General features: G+C 43.3%; 1 protein-coding gene across 10 annotated transcripts in view; it reads left to right on the top strand.

Moving 5' to 3' along the window:
• AKAP13 (A-kinase anchoring protein 13) overlaps nucleotides 1-16,559 on the top strand; it is a 208,236-nt gene that overhangs the window by 180,825 nt on the left and 10,852 nt on the right. For 7 of the 10 annotated variants that reach the window (XM_056500307.1, XM_056500306.1, XM_056500304.1 and 4 more), the window contains 16 exons: nucleotides 5-176; nucleotides 3,266-3,333; nucleotides 3,789-3,855; nucleotides 5,072-5,207; nucleotides 6,210-6,322; nucleotides 6,866-7,012; nucleotides 7,596-7,846; nucleotides 8,467-8,592; nucleotides 8,687-8,804; nucleotides 9,313-9,561; nucleotides 11,674-11,750; nucleotides 13,068-13,249; nucleotides 13,331-13,413; nucleotides 13,738-13,917; nucleotides 14,645-14,809; nucleotides 15,890-15,958. In XM_056500307.1, coding sequence (XP_056356282.1) covers nucleotides 5-176; nucleotides 3,266-3,333; nucleotides 3,789-3,855; nucleotides 5,072-5,207; nucleotides 6,210-6,322; nucleotides 6,866-7,012; nucleotides 7,596-7,846; nucleotides 8,467-8,592; nucleotides 8,687-8,804; nucleotides 9,313-9,561; nucleotides 11,674-11,750; nucleotides 13,068-13,249; nucleotides 13,331-13,413; nucleotides 13,738-13,917; nucleotides 14,645-14,809; nucleotides 15,890-15,958 — 2,203 coding nt within the window. The remainder of the gene's footprint in view (nucleotides 1-4; nucleotides 177-3,265; nucleotides 3,334-3,788; nucleotides 3,856-5,071; nucleotides 5,208-6,209; nucleotides 6,323-6,865; nucleotides 7,013-7,595; nucleotides 7,847-8,466; nucleotides 8,593-8,686; nucleotides 8,805-9,312; nucleotides 9,562-11,673; nucleotides 11,751-13,067; nucleotides 13,250-13,330; nucleotides 13,414-13,737; nucleotides 13,918-14,644; nucleotides 14,810-15,889; nucleotides 15,959-16,559) is intronic. The other 3 variants (XM_056500309.1, XM_056500308.1, XM_056500314.1) reach the window with 1 other exon arrangement.

The following is a 16,559-nucleotide window of genomic DNA, read 5'->3' as shown; positions in this document are numbered from 1 at the left end:
GCAGGAAAAGGAGAAAGATAAAGAGAAGACTAAAGAGAAGGACAAAGATTCCAAGGAGAAGGAAAAAGATAAGAAGCTGTTAAATGGACATCTCTTCACTGCAACCTCTGTTGTAGCCCAGGCAACCTGTTACCACTGTATGAAGCCTTTCAATAAGGATTCGTACTACTGTGCAAGTAAGTCAGGGGGGCTCCCCCCCTTCCTTTTATTTTTCATTGAATCTGGCATGGAAAGTGCAAACCTTCCACTTTATTTTCCTTTTGCTGGAGGATGTAAGGTGGGAGGGAGGCTTTGGAGATCGTGATTCATGGAGCAGTGTGTTGTCTAGTGGAAACTGGACTGAAATGAGTCGTGGCTGCATGGAAGAGTCCTGAAACCTCTTCCCTAAGCCTGAGCTGAACCATCACAGCAGGCCATGGGATTTCTTACCCCTTGTTGGGCTCTATCAGTCAGGAGAACTTTGGTTATTTCAGCTGCATGTAGTGAATGGAGCTGAGGTGCTTTGATAAGATGGAAAAAAGACAGGACAGCTGGCTTGGATCATGGCTTCAATTTCCAGTGGGGAAAAAAAAAAAGTTCCACCCATCTGTGGTGTATTGCTTTAGTTCTCTGAAATACTGCTTTGGTGAACCCACAGTGGGAACCACATGGACCAAAAAGGAAATACTGACCCTCTGCTCCCTTTGTACCAGAAATTGCATCACAGGTCAAATGACACATACCTGTCTGCATGTGGAGGACGTGCAGCACAGGGCAGGCAGGATGGGAACCTCTCTGAGGGTTTCTGACAGACTGGGGATTTTGTTCTCATTTCTTATCAGACTGTTTCTCATGCCTGTAGCTCGATAACGTGTTTGTGTGGTTGAGACCAGAATCCTGCTTGCTTCATGCAGCTTCTACAAAGCTATAGAATATGCAGACAAAGCCCATTTTTCCCAGCTCAGTGGAAAAGGCTTTCCTCACTATTAGTAGTTTTTTACTCCACTAGCTTAGAAATGAGTCAAAGTGTCTGTGGGAGCTGCTGCCAGGCTGGAGCCTTCCCTTGCTGCTGGTGGATGTGAGCAGGGGAAGGAGCAGCCAGCTGAATCCCGAGTGGCACTGCTGGGTTTCCTGGAAGAGACTTCAGCAGAGTTGTTTGTCTGATTCATGCTCTGTGTCAGCCTGATGGGAAATGTAAAACATCAACAATTACAAACTCTTAAATGCATCCTCTCCCTTTTCCTTGACTTTCTCAGCAGCTTCTGAAGCCACGTAGAAAATAAAATATATCCCAGTTTAATGCTCTGTATGCTAATGAGTTAAATTCTTTCCTTGTTTTCATGATGCAATGGAAAATTGTTGAAAGTTTTCTGCATTGGCCAGAAAATGTCATAAAAAATGTTTGGTGAAGGCCTAAGCTGAGAGCTCATATCAGCAAGTTCTTTCTCCCATTGCATCTTAAAATCAACCTGAGATGTTTGGAAATGATGGATAAGCAGCAGCAGAGACTCTGATATTCCTGTGCTGTTGTATGCTGGTGCTACCATCACTGCCTTGTCACACCTGTGGATGATTTTTAATGCCTTTTAAAGCACTGATATTTTAAATTAGTGTCTCAGCTTTTCAGTGATGCCCCCAGCTTCCTGAAACATCTACTCAATGCTAAAAGATTGTGCATGCTCTGAAACAAATGGACAAGAAAAAAGTTTAATTTTTAGTAGATTCCTGCCTTGTCTTTTTTTATTTTTTATGATCAGTGATGCAGGAAATAAGGTTTTTGAGGTTTTAGTTATTAATACTAATGACGCAAAGGAGTTAGAGGAACTGCCTGCTTGCTGAAAAGTTAATTTGGAGGAATAAAGTCCCTACAAACAGATTTTTTTAACATTAAAAATTCCAAATTTTTTGCTGAATGGTACATGCTAAAGAGCTGTCTTCTGGCTTCCAAGGCTTGAGTGTGAGTTTCAGGATTCTGCATTGTCTCACTGCCTCAGTTCATGCACCAGAGGAGCAGGTTCTATTCCTCTTCCTTGTTTGGTCTGAATACTTACAGTACTTGTGGATTTTGCAAGAGTTTCCAGGTTGCTTTATTTTGTCTTCTTTTGCACAGGAAATTGTGAGACACTGTCAGAATAGCAGCACCCAATGGCCTTACCCTTATCTCTGTCAAAATATCCAAAATACTGGCTTTTATTGAGTCATCCCAAATGTAAGAGATTCTAGAAATGTGAGCATATTTTGTCATTCTGGACATAGAATTTTTTCCTTTTTTTCTGCTTCAAGAAATAATTCAAAATTTCATATTTGCAGTGTAACATACATGTAAAATACAGTTCATTATCTGTGTTACTGTTGTCATGAATGGAAATATTTTTCTCTAAGCTAGTAAAACTCACCTTGAGCTGTGATCTTTCATCTGCTGAAAGAATTAAAGCCTGAAACCCAATTCTCAATTCTTATGGGGATTAAAAAAAAAAAAAAAAAAAAAAAAAAAAGGCAGTTTTAATAATATTTGAAAACTTTGATTCCAGAAATCTGCTGGCAGAGATCATGGGCAGACTTGGGGCATTCAAAAAAAAAAAAAAGAAAAAGAGAAAACCAAACAACCCAGCTTTTACTCTGGCATATATTCAGCAGAGGGTAGTGTTAAAGCATGATGGTCTTTGCCTTGCTGAATGTGGTGTTTTTGGACCAAAACTTGAGTCCAGTTTCCAGCACGGGCATGGTCCCTGGCAGATGCTGTCCTGCTCCCTTGGCTGATAACTGCAGTAAGCAGAGTTGGGTTCTGTGCTTAGATCTTACCCATGATGTCTGAGTTTGTGTAAATGAATTTCCCTGCCCTCTTCCTGTCTTTTAGATCCCACAGTCCTTGTCTTGATGAGAATAGTATTTGTCTTTTCAGAGAAATATTGGCCCTACAACTGATTTCTCTTTCTGTCTCCTGCTTCTACTTTCCACCTTACTTTCAGAGGAATAATGCCATTGTGGTTTTTTCTCCTTTTTATTCCTTTAACTTAAGACCCCTGGCAACTCAACCTTGCATTGATTTTTAACCAGAATTTCCTGTTAAATTCTGTGAGGAAATGTTATTAACAAACAAAGGGCTAATTATCCTGGAAAGCAGCCTCTCTCAGTATTTGTAGCTACTTGTGTAAACCACAATGGTGCCTGACAGTTACAATTCTCAGTTGTGTGACTTAACAGCTCAGATTACAAACAGCAAAAACTGACCTGTTTTCTGTGGGGCTTTGTTTAATTCCTTGTTTTTGTTTTTTTTTTTTGACAGACTGTAATGCAATTGTTCACAAAGGCTGTAAGGAGAGTTTTGCTTCTTGTGCAAAGGTTAAAATGAAGGTAAGGGATTTCATCCACTCTACTGAATATATATATTTATATATATATATATATATATACTTTTTACCACGTCACAAAATTTCCAGTTTGCTGTAAAGAACTTCAGCCCCAGTGCTGAAGTTTTCACATAATAAAAACCTAAATATATTGTTTATATGAGGAACACACAGATTTCATGCTTACCCCAAATGCAAGGAACCAAGCTAAATTATGTTTGTACAATTATGATTTCAGTTCACTTCAGTATTGTCATCACTTTCACATTTTCATATTTGCTGCACATTTCTCCATCTGTTATTTTGCCCATTTCATTCAGAGAAAATAAAAATATATTTAAAAACATGCATACACTGAGAGGCTTCAGGAAAAAAAATTAGCTTTTTTTTGTTGTTGTATGGTACAACCTTCTGGGAGAAGGGAGGAAGAAATTAAAGCGAATTTCATTTTTCTTTCAGCCACAGAGAGGGATGCTGCAGGCACATGACACCTCTTCGTTACCCACAGTAACCATGAGAAACAAAAGTAAGATAATTTCTTTCCCTCTGCTTTGGGAGTGGTCTGTGTCTGCTGCTCTTTATGTTCTGACAACTGATACTTGATATTATGAAAAATAAATCTTTAACAAAGCAGGGATGAGAGCACCCTCTGTGCATGTTAAGCGATATCTGAGACTTCAGAAGTTGTACTGAAGTTGTACAGAGTTCAACCCCTTCTGCAGTGTCTGTGTAGCTTTGAGGAAATGTAAAATCATCTCAGATTTAGATGTGTCTGTTGTAACTTATGGAAGGCCTATATCTGTTAAGGCCCCAAAATCTGGAAGATGCAACCTATGTCCATGAGTGTCTGTCATGGGAAAGAAATCAACTATGACTATTAAGTGGAGAGGATTCAAAACACAATTATTTTTGTTTTCATTAAAGTTTTGGGCTTAAAGGTAGGCAAAATAGAAAGTTTAATTTTGAATAGGAGGAATTCTGACAAACTGTTGCTAACTTTGCTGAGATACTCACTGTACTGCAGTGACCCAGTGTGACCAAGGATGAAGAATAGTTGTGAAATAGCCCAGGTTGGCTTTTTAGGGCCTTGATTTGATAAGCTTAAGTGATAAGCTTTGATAAGGTAAAGGACAGCTTTTATGGAACCACACTATATATATAATACAGTTGTAATCACTGTGGTATTTGTCATGAAGTTCAGAGGTATTCCTCCAGAGCAGAAATGCATCTGAAGAAGGAAAAATCTGGAATTAATATGAACAGATTAGTTAAAGGTACGTGATGGTATAATGAAATCAGGATTATCATTTCTCTGTGGTACATACTGATAAGAGAAACTTATCTCAGAGTTTGACCAGAAACAGCAAGATTTTTATGACTATGGGCCCAGGGAAATAAAAAGGCAACAGGGTGGATTGTAGCATGTAATTAATTCTTAAATTATTAATTAATTATTATTAAATTATTAATTAATTATTATTAAAACAGTTAAATTCAGTTTCTCACTTGTGTTTCTGGAGGTCCCACCTGGGTATTTCAAGCACAGTGCAGTGAGTTCTGCACAGGGGTCAATGGCCTTCCCTTCCTGTGGCTGTTCCTGACTGCTGACATCCCCTGGGGGTGATTCTAGAAAGAAAAGGCAGGGAATATCAGAGTCTGGATCCTTTTAGGTTGTCATCATGCCAGTGAGCAGTGGTTAAGGTGTTTGCATGGGCTGACTGTTCTCCTCCTTTCCACTGCAGGCTCTCAGCCCAAGGAGCGCCCGCGCTCCGCGATCCTCACTCCCGACGAAAGCACCGTCACCTCCACCTTCAGCAACAGGAGGTCACAGCAGCCCACTGCACTCTCCAAAAGTGTCTCCATACAGAACATTGCAGGGTAAGGTTCCTCCCTGCACACCTGACTCTGTGTGTGTGTCTTACCTGATGCTGCCAACGTTCAGAAATCCAGATCTCACTAAAAATAAGGTCACGTGCTGTGACTTGTGTTAAAGGTACAGAAGGGATCACAAACAGAGAAATAGCCACATTCTGTATGATATCATCAGTTGTCTCCTCCAGGATCTGATTGTCTGAGTTAGTTTAGTCATGGCAGGAGTTCTGAGGCACAGCTGAGTTGGCCTGGTAGATCAAGACCACTTTACAGGGATGCTCTGGGCTCCTAGGAAGAAATTCCCTTGCCTTGGGCTTGATACTGTTCAAGCACACAGCTATAGTATTAACTTTTGTGTCCATAACCAAAGGGTGAAGGCACAGAGCTGCAGTCTTCCTGTTTTTAGACCACATTATATATAATTCATTGCAAAAAACCATAGAAGAAAATCTAATTTACGGTTCCTACCGTACTTACATGATATATAATTCATTTAAAAAACCCATAGAAGAAAATATAATTTATGGTTCCTACTGTACTTGTATATTAAGCAGTTCTACATCTCAGGCAGTCACAGGGACTGGCACATTCTGGGCAGTTTGGATGTCCTGGCTAGTCATGGGGAATTTAATTTCAGTCCATTTTCTGATCTTTCTCAGAGCTAGTGATAAGGACTCTTGTATAGCCATTGGTGCTGCATTTTTTTGCACTGTTTGCTCCAAGGGCAATGAGGATGGGACGTGACTGGAATGGAGTTATCCAAACTCTAAAACCTCAGGAGTGGTTCTTTATGGAAAGCACCGTCACTCACAACTGTAGTGCTTACAGCTTCTCGAGCTCCAGTGGGTAGTTAGTAAACAACTCATAAAAGCACATTTCTGTACATAATCGTGCAGTGCTGGCTTTGTTTTTCAATTCACATTTAAAATGCATTTATTCTGCTTATCTGAAAGTACATTTGGCTGGGTTTTTGTCATAAACAATATTCTGTGTTCTGTTTTTCTGCAGAGTTGGGAATGATGACAGCTTAATACACACTTGGAAATTCCTGTCGCAGTCAACAGACTCTTTACATAAAATCAGCCGGGTTAATGAATCCATGGAGTCACTGGTTGATGAAGGTAAGAGATGTCCATGGCATTTATAGGAGAAGGAAGGTCTCAGTGCTCCTTTCCAGAAATAGAAAATCCATTTTCAGCAATTGTCTTCTTTTATAATGGACAATTAAAGATCATTTATTTTAATCTCAGAATATTAGTATGATAAACTAAAACAAAGCCCCATATAGTAATTTCTTTAGCTCATTGAATTATGGAAAAACATTTAGAAGGTTTCAGTTACAGTTGAGTTACTTGGAATTTAGCTCAGGGACAAACATTTCCTCTTCTGTTGTGGTTTTTTATTTAACTGCAATGTCGTTGCATGGCAGATTAGGAATACATTATCTGAGCTAGAATTTGGTCTGTATGAAAATGGTGAACAAGAAACTAAAAACACTAAAAGTGTTTTTCATAACTAGTCTTTATGTGGTATGTGATCATTTGTGTCAGTAAAGGAGAATGTGTGTGATGTATATGGTGTGACTGACAAAGCCTAAACCTAAATAATTAGGCAGGAATTTCAAATGGGACAAGTTACCCATGTCTTTACATTGCTTTGTGAAGGTGCAGACATGAATGAAGGACAGCTCATGGGAGACCTGGAATTAGATTCCAAGCAGCTGGAGGCAGAGTCCTGGAGCCAAGTAGTGGACAGCAAGTTCCTACAGCAGCAGTACAAAGATGTTGTCAAACGGCAAGATGTGATTTACGGTGAGACATCTGCACCTTCACTTTTCACTGTAAACAGCCTTGATCTACTCACATGCATGGGTTTGGGATCCTTTAGCCTCATGAATAGGAACATTGCTTTGGTTTCCTCAAAAGCCAAAGTCTCATTCTTGAAGTTCCTAGAAACGTAATGTACTCTGTGGAAGCTGTGTTTCTGCATTTCACATATCCAGAAGCCATCAAAAAAATGCAGAAACTGTCTCTCCTCATTTGTCTGCTGATGGCTTTCAAACTAGGTTCCCACACAAGCAGCTAACTAGAAAGTCTTTTCCTGAGGGATTCAGGAGCCATCCTGTGTGGCAGAAGGGGGATATGTGGAGGCTGGCAGTCAGGTGTTAGGAAGGAGAAGATACCAGGGCTGAAGGTTGAGACCCCAGCAAAGCTCTCTGTTGTGGGACGTCTCGTACCCCATGTTTCTCTCACACATGAAACTCTTGACTGATGTTACAATTCCAGATGTGAAGTTTTCTGAAGCCACTTAGAGAAGCCCCATTTTGGAAAAGCTTTCCAATGGCAGCTTTTCCTAGTGCTGTAACCCATGAACTGTTACCCTCCTCCCATCCAGAGCTGATGCAGACAGAAATGCACCACGTCCGCACCCTGAAGATCATGAACGATGTGTACAGTGCAGCCATGGTAAAGGAACTGCAGTACGACCAGCAAGTCGTGGACAAGATCTTTCCCTGCCTGGAAAACTTGCTGCACATCCACAGTCAGTTTTTCCAGCGGATTCTGGAAAGGAAGAAGGAGTCACTGGCAGACAAAAGTGAAAAGAACTTTGTTATCAGGAGGATAGGTGACATCCTGGTGAATCAAGTAAGTGCTGGAAAATGGTTGCAGTTCTAAAAACACAGCTGGAAGCCAGATGCTTTTCCTTCCCTCCTGTCTATGCCTGTCAGATAAGCACAGCTGATGGCACCTTTACTCTTCACACATAAAAATCTCCCCCTCTGCTTTTTGAAGCACTTTTTGCTCTTTCAGAGGAAGGTCCACTGATGAAAATTGATTTAGTTCATTTTGTGGGAAAGAGAAGCGTTCACTGACAGGCACAAAACAGTTTGACCAGAGACTGGAGTGTAGGCAGGAGCTCACAGCAAAATATGCCCAGTGTGTTTCTTGGCTCCATTATTGACCTGATGTTTAACTTAGGGTGGGTCATTTTACTTTTCTTTATCCACAGTTTCTGTCTTGTTTTTGTCTGTCTTGACTTTTTTTGTGGTTGACTTTTAAGCCATGTGAGTGGAGTCGCAGATTTTGGTGTAGGTGTGAGCTCAGTGAAGTCCCCAAATCAGCTGTTTGTTCTCTAGAGATCTGCTTGCATGGTCAGGCATGCTTTGGACTAATTTGCATCAAGTTCTGAGAGCCTGGCAGGCACTGCTGGGATGTCAGCCCAGGAGTTCAGTGCAGGTTGGAGCTGTGTGTCCCATTCTTTGCAGTTCTCTGGGGAGAACGCTGAGCGAATGAAGAAAACGTACGGCAAGTTCTGCGGCCATCACAACGAGGCTGTCAGTTACTTCAAAGACCTCTACTCAAAGGACAAGCGCTTCCAGGCTTTTGTCAAGGTAGGACTGGCAGGACAGACATAGTCAATGGGAAAAACTGTGCTCTGGGGGAGTGTTTTGCTGCAGAACTGAAATTTTCATCTTTGTTCCTTAGAAAAAAATGAGCAGCTCCCTGGTGAGGCGTCTTGGGATTCCTGAATGTATCTTGTTGGTAACACAGAGAATCACAAAGTACCCAGTCCTTCTACAAAGGATACTGCAGTACACCAAAGGTAGGGACCAGTTCCTCTATTCTGAGCACATATTTGTTTGTCCAGTGTGAAGTGTGGATCCTTTGCAGCTGAAGCAGATTTTCTTACCAGCTAATCCAGTCACTGCTGTCTCACATCACTGCAATGAGATAACTCAGTTCCATACTTCCATTCAGGATTAGTTGTTTAGGTACCGTGTTTTAGTTGTTAGAAGTCTGTCTGTAGCTAATTATGGAGCAACATGCCTAGACTCCAAAGTCTCCCAGCTTGGTATTTTTGGTATTGGCTAAAATATGCAGTTAATTTGTGCATTTCATCTCTGCTGTCTTACATGCAAAGTAAATTGGAATATTCCTCAGCCAGTATATGTGAAAGGTTTTGTGAAACTCTCTTGAAGGGGGAAGAATGTGTCATTTAAGTATTAAAAAGGTATAATGTGGGAACTTGGGAGAAGAGGAAGGAAGGAAGTAAAATTGGGAAGTTAGACTGCACAAAGTCAAATCGAGATGTTTCTGTTTCTTTTTTAAAGAGAATGAAGTGGAACACGAGGACTTGACTCAGTCCTTAAACCTGGTTAAAGATGTGATTGCTGCAGTCAATAGCAAAGTCAGCAATTATGAAAAGAAAATGCGCCTTGGGGAGATTTACAACAGGACGGACAGCAAGTCCATCATGAGGATGAAGAGTGGTCAGATGTTTGCAAGAGAGGACCTGAGGCACCGGAAACTCATCCGAGATGGGCCTGTTTCCCTGAAGAACTCAGCTGGCCGGTTGAAAGGTAAGGTGTTCTGCTCTCTGCTGTGGGAGGATGCAGCTCACCCTCTCTGGGTGTAGGATTAGTCCTCAGATTGGTGCCTCCACCTTCAATTTATTCTTCTGCTTTGATGGATTGTGAGAGCAGCTTTCCCCTGCTGTACCCCCACTCCCCATTGCATTTCCAATTCCTTGTGTGGGCTCTGGAGTGACAGAGAGCTGCTTTTCCTCCTGGTGACAGCTGAGGGCTGGGTGGCAGTGACACCTCAGGGTGCCAGCCAAGGAGCAGAGCTAATGAGGGATGCTCTGGGCCAGGAGGACTGGGGCTGCAGCTGCCCAGAGCATTGCTCCATGCCTGTGCCACGGTTCAGGAGTTGTGCTGGCTAAATCTGGAACCCAGCCTCAACTTCCCAGGCCTTTCCTTCCCTCCAAGTGCTGTGGCAGGTCTGCAGCAGTTGCACTGGGACCTAGGGAGATGTCCCAGGCATTTGTTGCTCTTGAGCTGTTGACACAAACTGTTCAGGAGAGGCTCTGGTGTCCCTGCAGCTGCCTCTTGTTGGGTCTCTTGAGTTGCTTCTTGTTTGTTAGGTGGAAGTAGTTTTTTTAAGGTGCACTGTGCACTGAAGTTCTCCACTGAATTGAACACTAAATCTCCCAAGGAATCTTTCAGTTGGGACCACAGTAGCAGTAAGAGCAGACAGGGCTGTGCCTCAGGCTTGGCAGGAAGGCTGGGCTTCCCTTCCTCCCTGCAGCATTAGCTGATTAAATTACAGTCTGTGGGCATGAATGGGGCCTGGGAGCCTGATGCCGTGCTGTGCAGGGAGGTGGTGATAACATGGAGTTCCTATGGGGGATGATTTATTTAGAGGTTTTGGAAGCAGGAAGTTTACAGATGATTTCTAGGCACCCGAGACTGCTGCTGCCTTGAGATGGTGGATGAAGCAAGTTCTGCTGCTGTTGTGAAATTGTGATAAGCACAGGCTCCATTTGCATTTCTTAGTCATAGAAAAGCACAAACATGTCTGTAGTGCAAACTCCCAGGGAAAGCAGTAGACACAGGGAGAGAGAGTAGATCGTTCATATATTCAGATTATTTTGTGGTATTTGAAATGGAGCACTGAAAACTATAGGAAGAACTTTTGTTTAAAGGGTTTCAGCATTTCCTCTCTTCCAAAGTCATGGAACAAAGAAAAAGACAGTCAAATACCAACTCCTGCAAACCTCCCAGAGCCTGGATTTCATTTTGCAGCTTTGCTTAAAGTTTAGTGGTTCTTTTAGCTGGAATGGATTCTGTCTTCCCAAAACAGACTGGAAGGATTTACCCATGGGATGATTTAAGTTTTTGGTTTGCTTCCTTTCTGTCACAAGATTTCCCAAGTACATTGCACAAAACCTCTTTGTGCTGAGGGGTCTGGGTGGGGCATTACACTTGGTAGTTGCTGTGCAGCTTTATGATATGTTATTAGGAGACTTGGAAGGCTCTACATGTACTCTGGGAAAAGGCTGATTTAAAATCCTCTGTTGGCTTGAGGTTGTGTTTCCTTCTCCAGTGAAAGAAAGCCAGGTCCTGTGTCTCACTCAGGCTCCCCTCAGAGTTGTGTTTGTCTGAGAGCAGAATTACTGGTGGCTCCTGAAGTCAGTATTTCCTGGGAAAGAAACTGCAGCTGACAAATGTTGTTATTGCACGATAATTTACACCCTGCAAACCACTCATCAAGAGAACCATAAAACCCAAAACTTCCTGTGCAGATATTTTGCTTGAGGGCTGAAATATTGATTGTTTGAGAAAACAGAGCTTCTATTGAATAAATGTCTCTGGCTTTCACTGTTATACCCATGTCTTAACTGGTAGTGAGCATGTGGCTGGAGAGGAGCACCCCTGCTCCAGTGGGTGAGAGCAAATCCTGCAGGATGCCAGGTGCTGATGTGTACTGCTTAATGCAAAGCTGGCTTAGAGCTAACCTGATCTGGCATCTCCAGGAACTGCCCTTGCTCCTCCTGACAACTGGGAGGTTGTTCTTGCTTCCAGGATTTGCAAAACCAGCCCTGCTGCTCCCCAGCACTGTGTTATTGCAAGAAATCTGTTCTGGGGTGTGTTGTGTGGTTATAGTTCACTGCTGTATTTCTTCTTTTGCAGAAGTCCAGGCTGTTCTCCTCTCTGACATGCTCGTGTTCCTTCAGGAGAAGGACCAGAAGTATGTCTTTGCCTCACTGGTAAGGCTTTAACCTTTTTTTTTCCTTCTTGCTTTTCTATGTGAGAGACCTGTGATGCTGTGTTGTGCAGCAAAGCCAGCAATTGCTTGCTAAACAACTTAATTTTCTTGCTCAGAACATTTTTGTTTGCTGAGCAGACTCTGTTCTTTTTGATGGGAAAACATGTCTTCATGCCCCACCTCCCCTTCCTGCAGTGCCTTGGCACAGCTGATAATTGCCCTTGAAAACCTGCCTGTCACTCAAAACACTTGTGCTTTGCAGTTTGTGCACACTGGAGCAGTGGCTGGGCTGGGAGGGGGCAAGGGGATAATGCAAACATTGTAAAAATGAACCTCAGCAGAAAGAAATGTCTGAATACATTGTGAGCTGCTGTGGGGGGCAGTGAGGTGAAATGTCAGGGCAGTAAATTAGACAGAACAGCTTGAAAATAAATGTCAGAGACATGTATTTGTAATGTGCAGGTGCAAAAACGTTAGGTTTGAGGGCAGGTCCCCCCAAAAAGGGCTGGGCACATTGACCTGCTAAAGAAAACCTGGTGCCTGATGGAGTCTGCTGGGCTGTACCTTCCAGGCATGGTCTAGACTGGCTAAACCTTGTGACCTTTCCACTCTTTGAGCATTTTGAAAGCTGATAATTTGTTATTTCAGTTCCACCAAGCCTCTGCACGGGCTGAGTGCCCTACACAGGGGAAGCTGATTTGCATACAAGTCCTGCTAGTGAGCCAGATGATCCCAATGGGTACAAGGCACAAAGGGGCTGACTGGTGTGCAGGTGACACAGCAGCCTGGGGATGTTATAACCCAGCAGGCTGATGACACAGAGACCATAGCACACAGTGAACATCAGCTCACACATGAGTTCTCACATAGCAGTCAGCTGTGAGCCTCTGAGAACAGCAGAGGCTTTGTGGGATTTGAATACAAGACTATCCTAGAGAGAGGTGGTGAGGATACTGTGTGTGAAGCAGGCTGACAAACTGCACCAAGTGAGGAGCTGTGACATTAATCACAGGGGGAGCGTGGTCAGAGCAAAATAGGGTACAGCTTATAAAACCACAAAGTCAATTTGAAATTAATTCTTTCTTGAAATGGAGTGAGGTGAAATTGCTTTTCCTACAGAACTGTTGGAGGAAAGCAAACCCACCCCTTTTGTTTGACCCCACTGAAATGATTTTGTTTTTTTAACTAGCCAGTATGTTCAGAAAATGTTTACAAACCTGAGATGTAGCACTGTGGTTTACTGGGACATTGTCAATGCTAGTTTGGATCTGGGAGCTAGCTCTGGTCACCCTCCTCACCCATTTCTTTCCATCTGAAGGACCAGAAATCCACTGTGATCTCTCTGAAGAAGTTGATTGTACGAGAAGTGGCTCATGAGGAGAAGGGTTTGTTCCTGATCAGCATGGGGGGAAAGGATCCTGAAATGGTGGAAGTGCATGCCAGCTCCAAAGAAGAGCGCAATGGCTGGATACAGATCATCCAGGACACCATGCACACCATGTAAGACACTCAGCTGTTCTTGTGAGGCAGGGGGTGCACTGGGTGTGTTCTTGTAGTAACTGAGCCATGTCTCCTCTCCAGGGATAGAGATGAAGATGAAGGAGTCCCTTGTGAGTCTGAGTTTGAAAAGAAATTGTCCGATGCGAAAGTGAGAGGACTGAAAGGTAAAATCTGCCTGGAACAGAGCTGGGGAGCCACTGTGGAAAAACATATGGGAGTTTTTGGGTTGGGTTTTGTGGTTGAACTGTGACTTTTTTCAGTCCTGCATCCAGCAAATAACTGCAGTCCTGGTTTGCAGCTTGCCTTCCTTGCATTATTTATTTTCCGAGCCTGCCGTGCCAGATTGCCCAGGGCACTGTCGTGTTGCCAAACCCAGCACATATTGTCATGCTCCACTAGATGGGGCCAATATCTCAGGAATCTCTCAGGTTCCCTTGCCAGAGCTTTTATTTTCTGTCTTCATCCCTGATTTCTGTTCACCCCCACAGAACAACTTCAGCAGAAGGATAAACAGATCCTGCTCTTGCTGGAGGAGAAGACGAAGATCTTCCAGGACATGGTGGACAGTTCTGTGCAGGAGGAGATGCCAGGCTCCAGGCTGCTCTTCAGAGCCAACACAGAAGAGGCTCCTAAAGGAGAGGCAATCATGAAAACTGCAATAAATGAAGGTGAGCCAGTCATGTGACATGTAAATTATAGTAACCAACTATAATTGGTCACCTTCAGTGAAGGCATCAGTTCTCAAGCACCAGTTTTGCAGGGGACATCTTCTCTTTGTCAGAATAACAAGATAAGGAGAAACTCCTCCTGGTATTGTCTCAGGGACAGGTCATGAGGATCAGGAAAAGTAGCAGATATTGGGGGGTGTTGAAAGTGAGCAGGAAAGTCAGCACAAAGAAAACCATGCATTCAACCTGTTTTGGGATCAGGAGCAGCATGGGATTTATCCTTGGCTGAAATTTGGACCATCCAGGCTTTTTGCTGTTCTTCAGTCTCAGCAAGATGTGAGGGTTGGGCTTGGGTTCCTATGCTTGTGCTTGTGGTACCTGCAAGGGACAAGCAGTTCTGTTGGCAAAGGCAAGGGTAGGTGGAAACTCAGGCTACTTTCCAGTATGATCATTGGAGAGGTTAAAATTATTAAATGCTGTTGTCAGAGGACATCAAGGTTGCTTGAAGGAAGAGAGGGAGGTGTAAACTTGTGCAGAGCTCCAAGAGTTGGAGTTAGTGGTCAGACAGAGTGAGTTTTTGCAGGGGCAGTGTGTACTGTTCATGTCATTGTCACAGAAACCTACATTCTTTGTGCACCAAATAATTTCTGACCTGAGCTCAGGCAGGATGAAAATAGCTCAGAAACCTGAGGAGGGCTTTAACATTAACATTGCTGCTTTTTTTCAGTTGAACTGCTGCAAGACCTGGTGAACAGGAGCCTGGGCACTGCCCTTGGACAGCAGGTCAGCAGCACTGCCATAGATCAGGAGGGAGGAGTTGGCCCCATCTCACTCCCTAGAAGGGCAGAAACTTTTGGAGGATTTGACAGTCATCAGATGAACGCCTCCAAGGGTGAGTAGTTCTGTGTGTGCACATCAGAATTTCTTAATAATACACATCATCGTATCCTCTTGCTTCAGAGGGACTTCAGCTGATGGTTTGGGTTTCACAACTCCTCTCCAACAATAGTTGATAGATTAAATCAGAGATTAGGAAAAAAGCCTGTGTACAGGTGGATTGATGGTAGCTGAAAACCTGTGGCTATGTGAGGGTTAAACATCTGAACTCTTCACTCCTCTCTGTGCTCTAAGTAATACTTGCTATTTTACTTACGTGCCACATGAAAGCATTTGGCTTCTCAATAAATTAGTTTCTTCATGTTATTATTGTAATATCTACAGGTCTGTTCTTTGTTCTTCACTTTCCTTCCCAGCAGGAGCCTGTTGCTTTTGCATTTAGAAATGGATGTGGATATTGCTGAATCAAACACCTTCTCCCTTGTCTCTGCTCTCTACGCATTTATGTTCCACCTACATCTGCATGTATTATTCCTCCAATTAAGTCTCTCCCAAAGAAATGCGTGACTACTTATTTCAGCTGCATAGTTGGCTGCTTCCCAATGCCCTCTTTCTTTGCTCTAGTCATCAGAAACTTCCCTGTCCTCAAATTCCTTTCTCTGTGGTCTCACTCACACTCCCAATACAACCAGTTTTGCTGTGCTAGTGTCTGTCTCAGCACTGGGATTGTTGGACCTCGTCTGACCTCCTGCATTAAAGGAGCAGTGTTAGCTCCAGACAGTCTGACATGAGAACTATGTAGAGGCTTTCCCAGCTCTACTGGAGAAAGGCCTTGTCATCATGATGACAAATATACTCACACTGGATGGGTTTATTGAGGGTTGTGCCTCTCTCTGTTGCAATGATGAATGGGACAATCTCAGGCTGTTACCCAAATCTAAGTTTCCTGTAGAAACACCCTCTGATCCTAATTCAGTAGTTGTAGGGTCTTGGGAGATTTTGGGAAAAGAATGTAGGGCCTATTTGTTTTGCCCAGGAGGTATGAAACCTGGCATTCTCTCCAGTTCTTCTGTTCACAACCTGTGAAACCTTGGGCAAGGTTTATAACCTGACTCCCCTTCGTTCTCCCCTCCAGCAAAGCAGAAGGGAGGAGTTTCCTCCTGCAGAGAGGTGGAAGGTCCCAGGACGTGGCGCAGGAGAGCAGGTCTGTTAGGAGGAATTGAGGGTCAGCCTTTAATAGCAGAGCCAGCCTTGGGGTGGGGGGAGGAGAGGGTTTTACATCCTATCAGGTGTGGTGTCCATCATGCTGCTGCAGATTCAGGTTTATGAAAATTTATTTAAGAGTGGCAGAAGGAAGGTTGCCACTGCAGGTGTGGGTTTTCCCCATTGGCTGCATCTCAGCTGGCAATGGGAATACAAGAGTCTTGGCAAGAGCTAGAGGATGGAAGGTCTTTGTGACTCCTTTTGAGCAGAAGGGCAGCACAGGGGGAGGGTCAGAGCCCTCCTGTCCCTACAGGTCAGCTCAGTCCTGCTCAGGAGCACTGATATGAGCCATCCAGGGGGAAGTTAGAAAGAGAAGCCCAGTGTCCCTTTGAAGATCCAGGTATCTGATAGCTAAGGTTAATGATAAATTGTTAGCCTAGAATTACACAGGGTGTTGCACAGCAGTATCTGACCCAGATGCAAATTAACTTGCACAAGAGAGGCATTGAAACTATACCTGCAATAATATACCCTGATATGATTCTATTATCATCCTCCATCTGCTCTTTGCTGCCTCATGTCTTCTCAACAAGTATTCTGTG

The sequence above is a fragment of the Oenanthe melanoleuca genome, chromosome 10 (assembly GCF_029582105.1).
Source record: "Oenanthe melanoleuca isolate GR-GAL-2019-014 chromosome 10, OMel1.0, whole genome shotgun sequence".
Classification (NCBI taxonomy): domain Eukaryota; kingdom Metazoa; phylum Chordata; class Aves; order Passeriformes; family Muscicapidae; genus Oenanthe; species Oenanthe melanoleuca.
This window is presented reverse-complemented; position numbering and strand designations above follow the sequence as displayed.